This window comes from Hermetia illucens, chromosome 2 (assembly GCF_905115235.1).
Source record: "Hermetia illucens chromosome 2, iHerIll2.2.curated.20191125, whole genome shotgun sequence".
NCBI lineage: Eukaryota > Metazoa > Arthropoda > Insecta > Diptera > Stratiomyidae > Hermetia > Hermetia illucens.
In genome coordinates this window covers 90,808,592-90,828,618 of record NC_051850.1, presented here as the reverse complement: position 1 = coordinate 90,828,618, position 20,027 = coordinate 90,808,592, and the positions used below count along the sequence as shown (strand labels likewise).

The 20,027-nt window shown below is 45.6% G+C and overlaps 1 protein-coding gene across 3 annotated transcripts in view; it reads right to left on the bottom strand.

The window, feature by feature from the left end:
• LOC119649072 (ras-related protein Rab-37-like) overlaps window positions 1–20,027 on the bottom strand; it is a 201,512-nt gene that overhangs the window by 18,558 nt on the left and 162,927 nt on the right. For all 3 annotated transcript variants that reach the window (XM_038051065.1, XM_038051067.1, XM_038051066.1), the window contains 3 exons: window positions 17,444–17,552; window positions 17,239–17,349; window positions 17,008–17,149 (listed from right to left, as the gene is read on the bottom strand). In XM_038051065.1, the coding sequence (XP_037906993.1) occupies window positions 17,008–17,149; window positions 17,239–17,349; window positions 17,444–17,552 (362 nt within the window). The remainder of the gene's footprint in view (window positions 1–17,007; window positions 17,150–17,238; window positions 17,350–17,443; window positions 17,553–20,027) is intronic.

The following is a 20,027-nucleotide window of genomic DNA, read 5'->3' as shown; positions in this document are numbered from 1 at the left end:
GTAAAAACCAATGTCACGTCTATGGTCATGTATATAAAAATTATCTTTATTCTGTCCATAGTCACGTCTGTCCTCAAAATGTACTGCACGAGTTGAAGCAGGCTGATGTTGAGCTGCCTGATGCACTGAGTGCGTGTTCGGGTTCGAGTCTCGAAGCGGGACAAATTGCTCTCGAACCAATCCTTCAACTCGTGAAGCGTCCGTCGCCCTAGCATCCCGCGTGGAAGGATCAACCCAACCCACAGGATCTCTCCTCGCCGCCTCATGCCACCGTCAGTCGTCACGGCGTGCTGGCAGGTCAAGCTCAGCTGAGCTCCATTGACCTGGAGGTAGCGTGGAAGGGAGACGATAAAGGTCGCGAGACCAGTGATCTTGTTGATGAGACATGTGGTTAATTAAAATAAAAAAAAAGAAAATAAAATTGGAAACGACCAAAAGGAAGTCCAAGAAAAAAGAAAAAGAAAAAGGAAAAAGAAGCGAAAAGAAAAAAAAAACGAAATATATAAAAGAAAGCAAAACAAAATTTAAAATAATTGAATGAAATCGAAAAGAAAAAGAAGCAAAAAAAAAACAAGGCAAAAGAAAGAAAATAGTGAAAAACAAGAACGAAAAAGGAAAAAAAAATGAATTATGAGGACTCCTCTCTATCCAAATTTTCAACTCCATATTTAACTCCCGCAAAACTCTCGGATGACCAAAATGCCATCCCAACCTCATAAATTTTTTTCACATCTGTGTGCAGAAAACTTCCACACACAGTGTTTTTCATCATGAAGAGACAACAATCGAGTTGCTCCCCGTCGCAGAATATTAAATAAAAGAACAAGCAAAAAGGGAACGCGAGAATTCAATCTTCCTCGTCTGGAATCAGAGAACAAAGTGAAGATGAATCATTGAGGACGGAACGGCACAGCATATAGCCGACTACCTCAGTATTCCATCAAGGATCCATCTCACCCGTCACTTCATCCCTACGAAGAAGAAAGAATATTTAATTTTCTTCAAAATTCCGAAACGAAGAGATAGCCATTTCACATAAAGGTAGGGAAGGACACTCCTCAGAAGCTCGGACGGCAATACCTTTCAGCTTATAGCCGCAAAGGCCCGTAGATCCAGAGACTTCTGGGAGGCAATCACCTACGAGACGTATCTCAAGACGAACACAACAAACGACTAGCTCTTATGGTATTCTACCAAGGATAGGGCAGGAAACTCTACGTTACAAGGTGGGAAAGGAAATTGAGGCTTAGGAACACTTGCTTCCGGGGAAAAAGGCGTGAAACCTAAAACTAAAAATCTGAAGACAAGTGTACGTGGAGCCTAGCCGGGAACAATATTGAGAATCTATTGATTCTCTATCCGACACCACCAAACGAAGTTGTGAGCCGGAATAGGCTATCTTCCACATGATTCAGGAAACCTGTAAATAATAAATTAGGCTTGAATCCAGGAAATGTTTGGCCCCACGTTGGGCGCCATTTGTAATGATAAGATGGAGATAGGAGATCAAGTCGATCCCTTGAGTGGCCGATAACGACCTAGAGGGCAGAGCTATCCCAAAAAGCTAAACAATTTGGCAAAATTTGACCGTGAAGGTCCGCCCACGAAGATTGCAGCTCTATCAAAGCTCTCGGTCGACACGTTCTTGCACGCCTCTGTGCTAGCCAGGCTCGGGAATGTGGGGGGGTCCTTTGAGCGCTTTGATCCCTCACGCTTCATTACTAAAAACAACGTGTCTTTACCGGTGCGTGGGTCCGCACCGGATTTTAAAATCGAATTTTACGTAGGAATTCGCGACGGCCTATCGAATAAAACCAGAACGCGAGCTAAATTGGAAAATAAAAATAATAAAAAAAAACGGCTCGACCGCGCGCGTGGAGCCGTTTGTCTCCGGACCCGAGTGCCGCGATCAAGTAGTGGAAAATCCACGACGGATCACCTTCCCGATTGCCGTCCCTTCCGCCTCAGATCTTGAACGAGGCGCGGCCGGTGAGGTTCCCACCCTTCCTCGACATCCTCCGGCCAGTTATTCTTTTAGAGGATGTCCCTTGTAATAGGAATTCCGCGGGAGTAAGGAGGAACTAAGGGGAGGAAGTCCTCAAACCACTTCAAATTATTCCATCGTTATTTACTTATTCAGCTTCAATACATAGTAAGACAAAAATTGAAATAAAAATAACTAAAATGTAACACTCAAAAGGAAAGAATCAAATAAAATAAAAATCATAAAATAATAATTATAAAAAGAAATAGAAGAAGAAAAGAAAATAAACGAATAACTTACTTTGATGTCACTCCGAGCTCGGATTGATGCTTCTATAATAGTATCTATATTTTTTTTCATAAAATTCAAAATTAATGATAACACATTATATAGTCCTTAGAAAAAAAACTAGCGTTAATTCACTTTTTATGTGTTTTTTTCTTTTTTTGTTTATACACGGCGCGGGAATTCCGATACTTTACTTCGGCAGCTAAATATTAACTTACTCATCCGACACTTCAATTATCTGTTTTTTTTTTAATTGTTTTTCTCCTCCTTGCCCTAATTCACTATGCATTTAACATTTGTCAACGATTGAAATACTTTTAACGATTTGAACTTATCACGAAATCTTTGTTTACAATGCCCTTGCGTTAGGGCTTAGCACGATACGGTTTTCGATTTCTTTGGATTCAATTATTTTACTTTGCTCGCGAAAAATCTTCCACTATACCTCCAAAACCAATCTCCACTGTTATCAAAATTCCTTTCCTTCTCCTAGATTCTCTCGCCCAAGAAAAACTCGCTGCTTCTTTTTCCTCCGTCTTCCACTCAACCTCTCAAAACCAATCTCCACTGTTATCCAAAATTCCTTTCCTCCACCAAGAAGCTCTCCGAACCGCTGTCCTCCAGCTCTCAAACCAAACTCCCTGTTTTTCCTTCCCGCCAAAAACCTTCTCCCAGCAACATTCTCGCTGCCTTTTGTTCGTGCACCGCTTCTATTCCCGCTACATAGCCTTTCTCACTCGCTAGGCAATGTTGCGGCAACATACGCATGCGCCTGCGGATGCGGCAAATCATTCCCCTCCTGTCAAGATCAATTCGCTTGAATACATTGAATAATGTGCAATCTGCGGCGAACTTTAAGGCAATTGCACACTATTAAATGCATTGTTTAAGCAAATTGATTAAGAAAGAGCCGAATGAAATTCCGCTCCCGTCGCGCAGCCGCGGTCACTACAGCACTCTTCTCCACAGTCCAGCTGAGGTTTCCGCTGAGGTTCGGGACGAATTCCAAAGAGCGTGTATAGAATTTTCGGATATGGATCCTTTGCATGGACCAGGTATTCCCAGGCTCTATGCATCTCCAGCAACTCCGGGAATTCTATCTCAAATCAATGATGAGATTGCATCTCGACTGTGTGCTGATATGTCGCTGCTGCAACTACAATCACTTGTGTATTGTGGTGCAGTTGCGGCTATCAGATTGCACGGTCAGAAGATTCGCTTTCGTGCTATTGGTTTGAGTGACAAAAGAGATCCACCATGGAAAATTCGTCTGGAACGTCGGCGGGACTCACTAAGGCAGGACATTGCTAGACTGATTCAGATCAGCACTGGCAATGCCAGCCGACGGGTGAGAAATAAAGAGCAGAGGGTTTACCGGAACTATGCCATCCCCTGTGAGACACCCGTTGTTGAAATTCTGGACACACTAAAACAGAAAATTTCTGTCATATGCAGTCGGTTACGACGGTATGGCGAAAGTTGTTCCAGACGTGTCCAGAATGCAACATACGCGAGGAACCAGCGGAGCTTTTTCAAATCTCTCAACGAATCCCAACAGAGCGCCCAGACAATACAGTTCTCGGTGACGGAAGCGAAAGTGTATTGGGGTGGACTTTGGGGGTTACCTGCCCAGCATGCTGAGCATGCTGAGTGGATCACCGCCGAAGGTACCCGCCATGCCAATACACCTAGCATGAATTTCGCGGATGTTACCGAAGAGGAAGTTCGACGAGCCATAAACATCTCGAAGAACTGGAGGGGCCCAGGTCTGGATCGGGTGCAGAATTTCTGGTATAAGAAATTTACCAGCGTACACAGTCGGTTGGCACGCAGTGAGGTCATGAGTCGACCGGAGGAATTTCCACCTTTCCTCACTGCGCACCTCGAGACCAACAATATTCTGTCCGAGGAGCAGAAGAGCTGCCGAGTTGGGTGAAGGGGTTGCAAAGAGCAACCCATTATCGACTCGGTAGTTATAGAACAAGCTACTAGAGGCCAAAGAAACCTCTTCAGCTGCTATATCGATTATGCCAAGGCTTTTGATAGCGTTCCGCATACCTGGCTAATCGACATCCTACATCTGTACCGCATTGATCCGAAACTAATAAAGTTTTTGGCGACAGTCATGAAAGGGTGGCATACCACCTTGTCGCTGCGTACATCTGAGGGTGCTAATACTTCAGAGCCCATCCGTATACGGAGGGGCATCTTCCAGGGGGATTCGTTGAGTCCCCTTTGGTTTTGTATGGCACTGAACCCCCTTTCATGGCTACTGAATGATGCTAGAGGGTGTAGTTTTGCAATAAAGTATGGTCTACGTGCTAAGTGCGAATTGACACACTTGATGTACTTAGATGACATCAAGCTGTATGCTGGTACTGACAACCATCTTAGAAGTCTGCTGCGAATAATAGACATGTTCAGCCGTGATATTCGGATGGAGTTTGAATTAAACAAGTGTCGAACCCAAGCCATCCGCAAAGGTCATCACGAGCCGCATGCCGGACATAGCATCATGACCTCCACATCGAAGCTATGACCGAGACAGACTTCTACATACAAGTACCTAGGAATTCTGCAAGGAACCCATGCTCGAGTTGGTGATCTGAAGGAAGCTCTGCTGTCCGAATTCCTGAGACGTGTAAAGCTGGTGCTGAAATCGCATCTCTCGGGGAAGAATAAAATAAGCGCGTTGAATGTATTCGCTATCCCTTCACTGGCTTATGCATTCGGAATATTGGCGTGGACGAAGACCGACCTGGAAAACGTCCAGCGGCGGATACGGACAACTATGTCCAAATTCCGAATGCATCACCCAAAGTCTGCCGTGGAGCGGATGAACCTGCCTCGTGACATCGGAGGTAGGGGCGTGGTTGACGTGGCGGCACAACATCATCGCCAAGTCCACTCGCTGCGGGCTTATTTTTACAGCAAAGAGCAGGCGAGTCCCTTGCATGCGGCTGTCTGTAAGGCAGACTGTGGACTGATTCCACTTAACTTGAAGGATCGATCTTTCAATCCTCTGAGTGGGGTGAAGTCGGACCAAGAGCGGATCGATGAATGGAAGTCGAAGGCAATGCACGATAAACACGTGACTTGTCTTTGGCAGCCATTTGTCGATCAAAACCTTGCATATAAGTATGGGCTGATCACGGGAACATGTCCGGTTTACCGATATGAGCGGGAACCAGTACTTGATAGTTCTGCTTACAGCATGTATTGGGACCGGCAAGTTCTGACTGATCGCCATACCGCACACAACAAGCCTGACGTATTGTTAGTTGACAAGACGGGTCGCTCCGCGTATATTATTGATGTTGCTATCCCCCATAATAGCAAAATTGAACGGAAATACGTGGAGAAGAAGGTGAACTATGAGCCATTGGCTCGGGAAATCAAAGAAATTTGGCGTCTCGAACTGGTGCTTGTAGTTCCCATAATATTGTCAGCTACAGGTATTGTACCTAAATCCCTGATGGCTTCCCTTGATGTCCTGGGACTTTCGCACAGTCTGGTTCAAACGATGCAGAAGTACACCATTCTGCATATGTGCTCGATGTTGCGGGGAGTACTCGACCGATTCTCCCACTGACCTACCACCGGCCACCACCACCAGTGCCCCTTTAGTTTTTAAGTAGGCAGGATCGTCCGAGCCTAAATACTTGGCACTTAGTGCTAGTATTAGGTACAATCCGGCATCTGCCGAGATTCTGATAACTCGGATATATATCTAGACAAACTTTACGCCAGCAACCACTATATTTTTAGGCAATGACCACGGCAAATACTTAGTATTCTTATAAACATTGTTACAAACATACAATGAAGTAACCTCCTTTCGTCTTGATGTAAGCTTTGAAACGGTTGCAGCAGTTATCTATTGCAGTGTGCACTACGATTCTAGTAAAATTTTCCGCTGCTCGTTTTAATGCTTTCTTAGTCGTGTAGATACTGGATATCTATTTGAACCCACAATGGGCCCTAAAGATGACCATAATTTAAAGTAAGAAGGATTATGATCTGGGCTAGCAGAAGGCCATTTGTTTGGAAAAATAAAGGGACGTTGTTTGAAAGCCAGGTTTGAGCTGAGCAAGTGTTGTTTACCGGCGCAGAATTTTGTTGAAAAGCCCAATGCTGATTTTTGAAAATGGATTCACTGTGAGGTATAACAAAGGCTTCGAAATGCTTGGTACATTGCTGTAACCCTTTTTTGACAGAAATGGAGGCTGGCGAGATCATCCTAGGTAATATCTCACCAAACCGTCATTGAGGCAAGGGCCTCGTTTGACTGTTGGTACTCGTATTCATGGTTCTTTTGACGATCGGGGATAAACTCTGTTATTATGTTTATTTAATAACTCTTGTCTGGAAAAAAACTTTTAGCCTGCGTACTCTTGCAAAAGCGCTTTGCATTTTACCACGATATTTTTGTTTAGGCTGTATCAGCAAACGTCCCGTACTTCTTTTGTTGTAGTCCTAAGTCTTTGTTGATCATGCGAGACATTGAATTTTTCGATTTTGCCATTTCATGGGGCATGGTTTTTTGTGTGCGCTTCTGGTTTCAGCAGATTCGAACATCGATCGCTTTTATGACTTGTCGTGTCCTCTGCAGTTGTAACGATTTTTTGGTATTGGCGGTGGTCAAAGACCATCCTAAGTGGCAAGAGACGACCAAGAGGGGCGATCTATACCAAAAACCTAAAAGGATGACGAGATTGACCGTGACAGCCCGCCCGCAAATATTGGAGCACTGGTTTCCAACCGGACAGCGATCTAACTAGATCTTCGCATACTCATGCGCAATGTTTAGCTTTAGTCAAAAATGCATTAAGCGTTAGGATTCCATGTCGTAATATGCAGCATGATTTAAAACTATATGTAAAGAATAACAACCAAGATTAGTGATCGTTTCAAAAATTGCTTGAAAGCTTCTGTATTAGCCTTGAAATTTAAATGAATTTTAGTTTTTTGTGGGAAGTTTAAAGGTGACAGGGTTTTGTAGAAAAAAATTGTAAAAAACGAAAATAAAAATGATCATTTTAGAATTATTATTTTAAAATGTATGAATGTCGGAATGACAAATAGGAAGGTAATGGAGGTGTTGAATGGAGTTGAGTAGTCGAAACTATAATATGCTGCAGACCTGGAAATCAATCTCTCATCCGCACTTCATTAGACAAACAGAAATAAATGATAAAGATGCTGAGAAGCCACGGACAGTACAGGTTCCTTCCGTGACAATTCACCACTGTTTATAAAAAAATTAATAACAATAATCGTTGGCCCAACAATCCAATTCAACAATCCACTTGCGCATTTTCTGATGGAACGTCGGCTCCCTGTATAGAGATGAAGCTCCTAAGCAGCTAGCCGATACCTTGCCCCAAATATAGGGCTGATGTAACAGCTTTACAGGAGATGCGTTGGACAGGGACCGGTTTCCTGGAGAAGAGCCGCTACACCATATATTATAGTGGCCATCCAGTTCCCTCAGGGATCGTCAACGATCCTTCATGGGTCGTTTACGATACGGGGAATGGCGTCCCCGAGGTGCCCGAGCAAGTAGCTGGCATAAGATTTGCGTTCTAGGTAGTAGCCTCGAGAAAGTTTCTCGGTGAAGAGAGAACTGGTAATGACCGATACACGCCGTTACACACTGGGAGTCCCCGGAGCCGTCGACAACTCCCTGTCGACGTCGATGGGGTGATGTGAGCCTAGCTCTGCCAAGGTGGTAGTTGTGGCGTGTATCAGGAGCCAGCCTCTTCGGGACCTGGTCGGGTAGTGTGCATTGAACCGGCGTTAGTAGACCGCGTTGCCCCGAGCGAGCGCTGATCCGTCCGTGAATTCCGGGATCAGCTAAGCGTAGGTCAGGCCTCAGGGAACTGGGGTAGGGGCTGTGTCCCCGAGGGTATACCCGTTTCTGACTATTGCGGCCCGCTCCCTTGCACATGATGCGCTGGTAAACAACTCAAATGGAGAATAAAAACGAACGAAACGAAGAGATAGTGGAAATGGAGAGTGAGCTGGCTGCGTTTATTCGCAGCACGAAAATGCGCCGTTCGCCCCAGCACCCAGCGAAGGACGCAAGAAGGGCTGAAACACCCGACGAGACATCGGGACGCGCAGACGGAGAGAAAGACTCGGAAAGTGATGCGGCACCTGCAACATAGATAGGAACCCAGATCATACCGCACAGTGCTGTAATTGGGGAAAGAGGCACAGTGCAAACTGCCGAAACTAACAAAATGGTTTCGAATATAAGCCGAGTGGGAGGACTGTCGATTACTCTGGCGCAAGCGGAAGAGGAAAGACTTATTAAAAAATCCACGGCAGTTGTGAAGCACATGCGATCTTCGACGTTCCTTCAGAAAAACGTCGCTAAGGGGGTGAAAAAGGGGCTAATGGAACTGGAAGAGAAAGTAAGACAAAATCCGCAGGAAGCAGAAACAACTGCGCTTCCCGAGGAGAACACCACGAGTACCAAACGCTGATAGCCCATTGCAGAGTGAACTTGGTAAAAAACGAAAGGAGGAAGGAACATCTGAAGGAGACTTCACTCAGGTACTTTCCAGGGCTGAAAAGAAGAAGGCGAAGAGGATCAAAAGACAACAACACGTCGCGCCATTAGAAAAACCTCTGCCTAAAACTAAGGCGGACACGAAGGACGGAGTGCCAAAAGAAAAGGTGGGGAGACGAAGGAGGACTAGACCGCCCGCTTTGCTTATTAAGCCGACGGAAGGTAAGACTTTTGCGGAAGTCCTCAGCGAAATCCGTTACAAAATCAAACCCGAAGACAACGGAGCGGAGGTGTCTTCCATACGTAAAACGAAGGGTGGTGGAGTCTTAGTCGAACTAGGTCCGAAGACTATAAATAAAGTCACGTTCTGTGAAGCAGTCAAGGGGCTTCTAGGAGAAAAAGCTTTGGTTGCTAGCCTGGAACCCATGTGTGCTTTAGAAATCCGAGACTTTGACTGTCTCACGGAAAAGAACGAGGTAGAAGAGCCCATCAAACGCGAATGCCCGGAGGTAACCAATGTCCGGATTGGTATCACCTCCGCAAACTCCCGAGACCAAAAACTCGCTGTGGTGGAAGTTGCCGAGCAATACGCGAGGAAGCTTCTAAACAGCGGGAAAATAAGAATTGGTTGGGTAGTGTGTAGGATACGAATTCGGGCCGCCCCAACCAAATGTTACAGATGTTTGGATTATGGGCACACATCTGCAAACTGTCGGGGACCTGCCAGAAGGGCAACATGCCGTAAATGCGGTCAGGCAGGCCATAAAGCGAACAGCTGCAATGAAAAGGAAAGCTGCGTCCTATGCAGGGACCGTGGCGCGACTGATGAGAGCATTGCGCACACTGCGAGATCGGGGCGGTGTCCAGTTTTCAGAGCAGAACTGGAAAGAGCTAGGATACGGTCAACATGATTCGCATCCTACAAATCAATATGCACCGGAGTGCAACCGCTCACGAGTCACTAGCGCAGTTCGCTGTGGAGACCAAAGCTGATTTAGTACTCATCAGTGAGCAGTACCGAAACAAGGGCCCAGTTTCATAGCACCCAGACATATCAGGTACCGCTGTCATCTGAGTTCGGGACGGCACCCTCCTGGGGGTTCTTGCCCAAGGCCGAGGGGACGGCTTTGTCTGGATTCGGTGTTCAGGGATGACGTTTTTTAGTGTCTATTTTATGCTGAATGAGACGATGCCGGACTTTCGTCGGAGGCTTGAGGCTTTGGAGGACGCTATCTTAAGCACGAATGGGCGGATCCTGATCGGGGGTGACTTTAATGCTAGGGCACTTGAATGGGGCATGCCTCACACAGATTCCAGAGGGAAACGAATTCTGGAAATGGCGGCGAGAACAGGACTGGTAGGTCTTAACACCGGATCCACCCCAACGTTCCGGCGCCCGGGCTGCGAAGGAAGCATTCCAGATGTAACCTTCGCATCGGAATCACTGGTGTCGCTGGTGGACGGGTGGCGAGTTCTGGAAGACTTTTCGGCAAGTGACTATTGCTTTCGAAGTGGTAGACACAAACTCTCGGTGTGCGCCACCCCAGTGATCTTTCTGTGTATGGAACGTCGCGAAAGTGAACACCGGGAAGTTTGTCGAAACTCTGGGAACAGGTGGGGCCACGCTGAAGGGTACTCCTGGGGGCGGTGGCGCCGCTGCTGACACTGTCGTAAATTCAGTTATGAACCTGATAACGACTGTCTGCGGAGCCTCCATGCCCAGGAAGACATCGAGGCGCGGCAAACCTTCCATGTTTTGGTGGACAGTGGAAATCGCAGAGCTCCGGAAGGAATGTCACAGGCTCCGCCGCATAACACAACGTCTAGGCGACCGGGAGGAGGCATGTACCATAATGATGGAGTACAAATCAGCCAAAAGGAGACTCCGCAGCGCAATAAACGAAGAGCGAAGCTCGCTGCTGGCAAAATCTGATCGACGAGGTGAATGGGGATCCGTGGGGACTCGGTTACAAACTTGTAACCCGAAAAATCGGGGCTCTGCGGAAACCCTTTTCACTTAAGGCCGAGCAGATGGACCGCATTGTAAGGGCACTCCTCCCTGCACACCCCGTATGGGATAGTGACGTCGGCGCGGAGAGCGCAGAGGACTGTCCACTTTTCTCTGTAAAAGAGTTGGAACAGGCAGTCCTCTCTATGAAAAACAAGAAGGCGCCAGGACCCGATAGTATTCCAGCAGAGGTGTACAAACTGGTATTCCAACACCGGCCAGGTCTACTGCTCGGCGCATTCAACGCTTGCCTGAAAGAGGGCATTTTCCCTGCTCGCTGGAAAGTTGCGAGGCTTGCGCTGATCCCTAAAGGGAAAGGCGATCCCGAACTGCCGTCTTCATACCGCCCACTATGTATGCTTGATACTGCTGGGAAAGTGCTCGAAAAGCTCATCAGAAGTAGACTCGCTGAAGCGATACGCGCCGGAGATTTATCTCCCCGGCAGTTTGGTTTTAGGGCAGGGAGATCGACAATTGCTGCTGTCATGCAGGTCGAGGACGCCGTTCGACGAGAGGCACATAGCCGCCGAACTCGACGGGTGGTGCTCCTCGTAACGGTTGACGTCAGAAACGCCTTCAATTCCGTAAGATGGAAAGACATTCTAGGCACACTAGACAATACCTTCAACATGCCGAACTATCTCTTACGGATTTTGAGGGACTATCTGAGGAACCGCTCCCTGCTCTATGAAACACTAGAGGGTCAAATGTGGATGGAGGTCACGTCCGGGGTAGTACAGGGATCCATCCTAGGGCCGGACCTCTCGAACGCTACCTATGACAGTCTGCTTAAACTCGACATGCCAGAAGAGTTGCGCCTGGTCGGCTACGCAGATGATGTCGCAGCGCTTGTTGCTGGACGCACTGTCGAACAGGCGCAAAGCAGACTCGGCATATTGATGCGACGGGTAAGCGGATGGATGACTACTCATGGTTTCAACCTTGCACTGGAAAAAACCGAAGTAGTCATCCTGACTAAGAAGAGAATTCCGACCCTGCGTCCCATATCGTTCGGCGAGTCGATAATCGAGTCAAAATCAGCGGTAAAGTAACTCGGGATGTCTCTTAACTCAAAGATGAGCTTTTCTGAGCAAATCCAAGCAGCAGCGAACAAGGCTGCGGCTGGAGTTTCGGCGTTAAGTAGGCTAATGGCAAACATTGGGGGTCCTACGTCTAGTAGGCGACGTCTCCTGATGAGCTCAACGCAATCTGCCCTGCTCTACGGCGCAGAGGTATGGGCTGGCGCTCTCAACAAGGAGGTATATCGTAGACGCCTCGCACAAGTACAGAGACGGGGAACTTTACGGGTGGCGTCTGCGTACCGCACAGTCTCTGAACCGGCCGTGATGGTGATCGCGGGAGTCATCCCCGTTGCCCTTCTTGCTAGGGAGCGTCAGGCCATATACAAGCGCAAGGGAGATTAGCCAAGGGAGGTGGTTGCTCGCGAAGAACGGCAACACACTCTAGACGAGTGGCAGCTCTCTTTGCGATTGCGCGGCTCATCGGCAACTTAGGTGCGTGGCTGAATCGGAAGCATGGTGAGACTGACTATTTCCTTATCCAATTTTTAAGTGGGCATAGAAGTTTTCAGTCTTACCTGCACAAGATTGGAAAGGCGCGTTCTCAGGATTGTGTGTTTTGCAATGGAGTTGTGGACGATGCCCACCACACTTTTTTTTCTTGTGGAAGGTGGGATGGGGTTCGTCAGCAGCTCTATTTAAACACAGGGGATCTCTCTCCAGACAACATTGTGGAAGAGATGCTGAGGACTGCTGATAGCTGGAACCGTGTTACCCATTACGTTCGGGCCCTTCTCGTTGCTAAGAAGATAGAACTTGACCGGTGGAGGAGCCGGATAGCAGGGGGTTCCTTGAACTGACAGTTCCCTTCCTCCTCTCCCCTCCCGTTGGTGAAAGGAATTCCCTGATTTGAAGGCTCCGCAAGGCGGGAGAGTTCGGGGGCTGGCCCGAAGTAATGTGACAAACGGGAGGTGTTTAGTTGGTAGTCCGACGACGTACCGAATTGGGAGTCCAACACTGTGTGCGTAAATGCATTCACCTACCCTACCCCAAAAAAAAAAAAAAATAATGGCCATCCAGTAAACCATGTGCTCGGAGTAGGTTTCTTAGTCAGCCAAAAAATGAAACCAACTGTTATCGGCTTTGAAAACATACGCGAACGGCTATGCACTCTTCTCTTTCGAGCCAAGTTTAGAAATATAAGCCTCATAAATGTTCACGCCGCTATAGAGGAGACTGCAGAGTCGGAGAAGGGTACCATCTACGAGGCAGTAGAACAAACCCTCGAAGCCTGTCCCAGATATGACATCAAAATCATACTTGGGGATTTTAACAGTCAAGTAGGGAAGGAGCCCGCATTCAGGCTATACGCTGGCTCCCACAGCTTACACCAAAATACAAATGAGAACGGACCGCGGATTATTCAACTAGCAGTGTCATATGAAATGCTTGCTGGAAGTACCTAGTTTGCGCGGAAAGCGGTCCACAAACATTCATGGGCCTCTCCAGACGGGACCACTTTCAACCAAATTGACCAAGTGTCAATCAAACGCCGCCACCTCTCTGCCTTCATGAATGTCAGAACATATAGGGGGGCCAATATAGACTCGGATCACTATTTCGTTGGAATGGTGTTCCGCACTCGAATAACAACACCACCCAGAATTCAATCTGACAATCAGGTGAGAACTAAGGAAGCCATCCACGACACAGCCCCCGCGACCTGGAGATGAAGCATCAACAAATGATCTTCACAACCACCTGAAGAACGTTATCATTATCTTAAAGAACGCAGACACGCGCACAGACTTATCATGAACTCCATCGAGTGGAGAAGCGACTTTACAGACGGAAAAAAGAAACCTGGGAGGACCAACAAGTCTGTAAACTAGAAAAGTACAGGGAGCAGCCGCAACAGGCGCGCAAGTTTTACCAACAAGTCAGCAGGATGAAGCCTTATACACCTCGATACTCATTCTGCCGAGACAAAGTGGGAAATCTGAATTCGGACAGAATGGGCATACTGAAACGATGGGTTGAGTACTTTGATGAGCTACTGAACAACCAGAACATCGGTGAGTTGAAGGTCCCGCCAACTGAAGTCGACGGACAAATACTGTCACCACCAAGTATAGGAGAAACAGTCCGTACAATTCATCGGCTTAAAAATCATAAGTCGCCAGGAGCCGATGGAACTACAGCCGAATTAGTTTAGTATGGAGGCGACCAGTTACACCAAGTGGTTCATCAACTTGTGCTCAAGGTATGCGACAGCGAATCAATGCCGTCGCTAAGTACCATCTATAAGATATTCTCCTCTATCTTGCTAGGCCGGATAGCCCCATACGCTCAGAACATCATCGGCCCATATCAATGAGGCTTCACTCCAGGCAAATCATCTCTGTGCGGCGAGCGATGGAAAAGCTGTTGGAATATGGACACCAGTTGCACCATTTATTCATCGACTTTAAAGCTGCCCATGGTAGCATAGCCAGGGTAAAACTGTACACGGCCATGAGAGAATTCGGTATCCTGACGAAGTTGACAAGACTGACTAGGCTGACCCCGATCAATGTGAGAGGCCAGATAAAAGTATCAGCATCACTCTCAAGAAAATTCGACATCAACAACAGTGTACGCCCTATCATGCGTCCTCTTTAACCTGGCCCTCGAGAAAATGATCCGTGATGATGAGGTAAATGCAAGAGATACGATCCTCTTTAGCTCTACCCAACTACTGACCTGTGCTGACGATATCGACATCATGTGAAGAACCACCCGAGACGTATAAACTACCTTTATCCAGATCGAGCAGACGGCGCGAGATTTTGGGCTGTATATCAATGAAGGCAAGACAAAGTATATGGTGGCAACGTCAGCACCGAAAACCAACCAACCAACAGCATCAAACGGCACTGGTCAAACAGGAAGAATAAGGAGAGGAGAATACAACTTTGAGACGGTTGATAATTTCTCCTATCTAGGCTCGAAAAGCACAAGCGTTACGATGATGAAATCCGGGCACGGTTGTTGGCAGCCAACAGAGCCTATTTCAGCTTACAAAAACTGTTCCGCTCAAAACGTCTCACCATAGGGTCCAAGCTCTTACTGTACAAGACAATGATCTTGTCACTCCTCATGTATTCTTCGGAGGCTTGGGTTCTTAGCAAGAGGAATTGCGAACTCTTGGCCGTGTTCGAGAGAAGAATCCTCCGAAGAATTTTTGGTCCCTTACATGAGGATAGACGATTCCGTAGCCAACATAGCGACGAAAATTATGGGCGATACCATGACCGTCCGGTTGTGGGTAAAATTCAGCTCAGGTTACGGTGGGCGGTTCACTTAATCCGTGTGGATGAGGATGATCCCACCCGGAAGGTCTATAAGGGCAATATCTATGGTAGAAAAAGAAGACGAGGCGGACCCCACCTGAGATAGAACGATGACGTAGATCGGGATGCCAGGCAGCTTTTAGGGATATCGAATTGGTGGACCTTGGCACTAAACTGGGATGTCTGGAATTCCTTATTAAGGTAGGCCTAGACCGGATACCGGTTGTTGCGCCGTTGATGATAGTGATGATGATCTGGTATTAAGTGTTCTCCCAGATGCCTCGACCTACTTTGCACAAGTACAGGACACTGAGCCAGCATGTGTGTAGAGGTTTCATTACACTCCGCGCAAAACCTGCAGGCAGTGTCCATAGATATCCCTAGCTTCCCTAGGTGATAGTTTAGCCGGCAGTGACCAGTGAGAATTCCCATTATGATTCGGAGGTTCTTTTCGGTGAGGTTTAAGCAATCCTTTGTGCGCATGGGTTCGTATCCCCCAATAAGAACCCTGGACTGCTCCATCCCTGGTAAGCCCGCCCAGTATAGTTTCCTCAACCGTTCCTCTTCATTTCTTAGTGCCATAGCCACGAAACCGATTCCGATTCCACAGAAGGGTTTTGGCCTGTGAAAAGACGTTCCTGCTCCCTTCTTGGCTAGTTCGCCCGCTGTCTATTTGCTTGCCAACCCAACATGGCCTGGAACCCAGAGTATCCGGACCTTATTGGAGCTTTCAAGTCATTCCGATACGAGTTTAGACTTCACCTGGTTGGATCTAAGTCCCTTGATCGCTGCTTGGCTATCGGTGAGAATAGCAATGTTCTGCCCCCTGTAGTTCCTTTGGATATTAAAGAGTAATATCTGTCTATGGCGTATATTTGCGCCTGGAATATGCTAGTGTATCCGCCCATTGCCTAGAAGTACATTTGCCTTGGACCAATTACACCGGCAGTGTACCAGAAATGGCGAAACTTTGAACAAAAAGTTTCAAAAATCGCACCATTTCCCAGTGTTTCTGTTTTGGAAACAAAGCACAGTGAGATTTATTGAAATTGATCAAGTATATTCTGAGATTAACTTCCGGCCAGATAAAAAAAAAGTCAACGCGCCTGGGCTATATAAAAGTAAGCATTCTTCTATGTTAGCCAATGAATGGAAGAAATCCGCATTTTATAAGGAGAGAATACACAATCCTGGCTGCGAAGAACTGAAATTGCATTCGTATTTTCCCAAAATATTTTAAGATGGAGATTTTAAGTTGGAGTTGAAAAATGCAAAAAACAAATAGTAGATTTTTTTAAATTGGTAATGTACCTTAGGAATAGGCCGACTGAGTTCTGTCTTTTATTTCAGAGAAGTATCGGTCTTTGTGCTATGTCATGTCGCGTATATATGTATGGAATTTGGAAACTTTTTAATGTTTCAACTTAAAAAACCGACTGGTTCCTTTTTGTGTAGATACTTAGTTATTTATCTATTGTTCACTATGGAAACTACACTACAGATAGACAATAAACCGATTTCAGTAAGGATTTGATTCACACAAAACGTTAAAATGTGAGTGAATTTCATATAGACGGGAAAATGGATCCATTTCGCCCAAAATCAAATTAATTATGGACCGACACCCATTTCTGTGCAATTGTCGAAATACCTAAAATAAACAGATTTGAAATATTCTACTATAAACATTTGCATCGTATCAACAAAAGTCAGTTTCAAAATTAAAACTAATTCTCTTAACAACCAGAGGAGCTACTCTTAATTAACTGTGACTTCACTTTAATTCACGTAAATGGATTTATTCGAATCCAGAGCACCCCAGGCAAGTTGTTATCTGAAGTTGAACTTTGCGTACTCACCTTGCGACTGCTGAAAACGCCAGTTCGACATTCAGTCCAGTTTTTGCTGATGTCTCCATGAAAGCAACATTATACTCCCGGGCTAATCTCTCGCCTTCCTCCTTCCGCACCTGTCGCTCGTAGCCACAGTCTGCTTTATTACCTGAAGTATGATTAAAACGATATCAGACCAAAAACCATTAAGAACGACTGCAAGAAAGCGCCACATAAATTAAGGGCCAGAGAACTCACCCAGCAACATTATAACGACGTCCTCTTGTGCATATTCCCTAATCTCGACTAGCCAGGCTCGGATGTTATCAAAGCTAACTTTGTTTGTGACATCGTAAAGGAGCAATAATGCTATTTTTGCAAATCAAATCAACGCAGGCGGGGGAAGTTGTATATAAAGCCATAATTGAAAATATTTTCATTAAAAAAAACAAAGGCCACATACCGTGAGCGTCCCTGTAGTAGGCATGGGTTACGCTTCGGAACCGTTCCTGTCCTGCTGTGTCCCAAATTTGCAGCTTCACCCTGGTATGGTCAACCATGACAATTTTATTCTGAAAGTGAAATGAAATGGAAAGCGAAATTAGATGGCGACGAGTATTCACTACTCAAGTTGATGAAATCTTTTGTTCAAATCTATGCGGAGGTTAGAGGAAAACGATTAGAGCCGAACAAAAACCTTTTCAGAAAATACAGTCAACAGTTCTAGAAAGTTTCTCAATACATGCGAAAGGTTCCGAAGGCAATCAAGAGTCCCCAAGGATAAAACGTCTCGGGACCTAGACATAAACACTTAACTACAACTCCAAATAAACAGAACAGGCTGATTCATGTAAACAGAAAGTCAGACGAGTGCTAATTGAAGCCAAGGCTTAATTAATTCGCATTGAAGGTAAATACAGTTTCGAGATTTCCTAAGTTTCTAATGAAGAAGAAATATCTATTGTACCTTTCTGATTGTGATAAAATAGGGATTTTAGGAATAACTTGGGTGGATACGGAATATTTTTTGCCCAGCGCAGCTTAGACTGAAAAAGGCTCAGGAACTGGGAGTCCTGAGTCCGCACCCACTTGATGACGGACCGGACCACTTGCGAAACAACTTATTTCCTCTCTTGCGGCCCACGAACTCCTCCTTTTTGGGTTAAACACACAAGTTTTCCAAAAAAAGTCGACTGACGGTTTTGTCCAGGCAACTCATCAGACGCTGCTCCACCTCAGCCCTGGGAGCAGCGTGGAAAAGACTACCAATGAACATTCGGAAGTGTGTTTTTCTTACAAATTTTTATGTCCGAATTTGACTCCTTAAATGGCAAACATCTCCTCGTGAAGACTTTTAAGGGCTACTAATATACCATTTTTAGCTCGTTCTATTTCAAAAATTGCTGCTTTAAATCCAAACCCAAACAAAGCACTTTGGGGGAGCAGCCATTGAGATTTACATCATGTAAGACAATAAGTGAAAGTTGTAAAGTAAAAGGCGGTCCACGTAAACGGCCAAGTAGAGCACTTTTCGCTCCATCTGACTTATGGCTTATTTTGCCTGTTTTTTACTCAGACCTCCAAAATTTTTGGGAAAAACTTCAAGTACGGATCGAATGTTTTTGCCGTTATGGATGACTTCAGAGCAATAGATTTATTTCCCTTGTTAAAGGGTGATCCCTACACTGCCACTTCTGACGAATTTGATTTTTAGCAGGTGCCTAACTCAAACTGGTGAGGGGTTTACAGCTTGGCTTGATGGCAGTGAATGGAGTCGTATCTTCATAAATGAGACACGGCGAACCAAAGGAGATCACATCAAAGTACCTGGCAGGATGCAATTCATCCAGCAATGGAGGGTATCCAGTTCCAGGTGAGCATAGAGCACTTAGAGCGACTTCTAAGAAATACTTTCCGAGGATATTTTGCTTTGGGCTACGTGTCTACCTCTCGGCAGAAGGTGAAAGTGGTATTCAATCCTAAGCCTGCAAAAAATGACTTTTCAAATCAAAGAATTTCAGGCAGATTAGCTCAACATCATTCTCACTGAAATATCTGGAAATATATTTCGAATAAAAACGAGAATTGGGAATTTTCCTTTGGACAATATGCGACGCTATTTCAGGCTGAAGTTTATCCGCTCCTAACTGCGTAATCTGCGTGATTGACGATCAATTTAGGAGTAGGCGTATTGGCATCTGCAGCGATAGTCAGGTAGCACTGAAGGTGATGCGTAGTCCTTTTGTCATGCAACAAATCGTCCACGATTGTAGAAGCGGATTGAACTCAACTAGGTTATCCAGGTCAGTTATTTTTCGCATCACCTGGAACATCGATAACTTATATAAGATAATATCCAACATATTACAATCGGAAAACCAGAAACTTGATGCTTCAGGTATGAAAGGCTTTGTGTATACATAAAATAATTGTTCGCATATGTACCTAACTCGTAAGGATATATGGATATATTTTGTCAGGCAGCGTGATAATAACGTTGAAAGTTTTCGATTTGCAACAAATTTACTACTAAAAATAATTACCAAGATTCTCATATAGTATATAATATATAATCTAATTGTTAATTACTTAATTATAATATTTTATAGAAACCTAAATAACGGGGGAGTTGAAATTACCTAAATCGGAATTTAATCTAGCATTCATAGGTTGCCTACTGGAAAATACAGAAGGTATCTTGCTCTGAATTTCTAAAAGTTTACGTCGGACCAAATAATAGATTGGTTGTTTTACAGAACATCTAATGGAGGCAGGATCATCGAGAAGAAATGATAGAAAGCCAACCAAACCAATGGGGCCAAACATGCCGTACGTAGAGGAACGACACCATATAGATATTAACAATGTGAAGATTAGGTAAAAAAGGCACTTTGGAGGGATAGATACGGAAGGAAACAAATTGTTCCCGCAATATCGATACTTGCTGTTTCAACTTTCGGGGCACACATTTTGACCCCTCACTCCCCAATGCTTCATTCAATACAGAAAGCACTATTCGAGCCCTTTCATTTGATACCATGACCATA